Here is a 522-nt window from a genome sequence, read left to right on the forward strand (position 1 = left end):
TCAGGAAACCTGCCTTGTGAACCTGACACAATGGCCTTTACGTTGTTTCTGTCTCGTGGTGATGGCTGAGGGGGCATATTGTGAAGTTTTCATTTTGGCCCTAAAGCAGTGGACCTCTCTGGAACAGAAGCTCTGGGTCCTCTGTCCAATGCCGTGGTCATGCAGCCCCCAGCGCCCATGCCCAGGAAGTCCCAGACGGTGAGTGGATGAGCCCCTTCTTTTCTGCCTCTCTGCTCTGGCAAGGAGTGTGCGGGTTATCCTCCAAGGGCTCAGATCTAAGCCAGACGCAGCCCGGAGCTCACAGCTGAGGGGCTGGCTCTAGGATCGACCCCTGTCTGCACACCAGGCACCGGGCTGCCACTCTCTTCCCTGGGATGGCCTCCTTCAGGAAGTCCCCCTGCCACCAGCTGCACTGAGCCTCCCCAAGTTGCCCCGGGTTGGTATGCAGGCCTGCAGGCCCCAGGGACCTGTTGGAAGCAAGGCAGCCCGGTTCTCCCCTGAGCAGGTGTGTCTTCCCACACA

At 59.8% G+C, this 522-nt stretch overlaps 1 protein-coding gene across 1 annotated transcript in view; it reads left to right on the forward strand.

Moving 5' to 3' along the window:
- The window catches only part of ASAP2 (ArfGAP with SH3 domain, ankyrin repeat and PH domain 2), a 137,756-nt gene that overhangs the window by 133,259 nt on the left and 3,975 nt on the right, over positions 1–522 (forward strand). The window contains exon 26 of the mRNA XM_010852043.1: positions 107–198. Coding sequence (XP_010850345.1) covers positions 107–198 — 92 coding nt within the window. The remainder of the gene's footprint in view (positions 1–106; positions 199–522) is intronic.

The sequence above is a fragment of the Bison bison genome, unplaced genomic scaffold, assembly GCF_000754665.1.
Source record: "Bison bison bison isolate TAMUID 2011002044 unplaced genomic scaffold, Bison_UMD1.0 scf7180017864307, whole genome shotgun sequence".
NCBI lineage: Eukaryota > Metazoa > Chordata > Mammalia > Artiodactyla > Bovidae > Bison > Bison bison.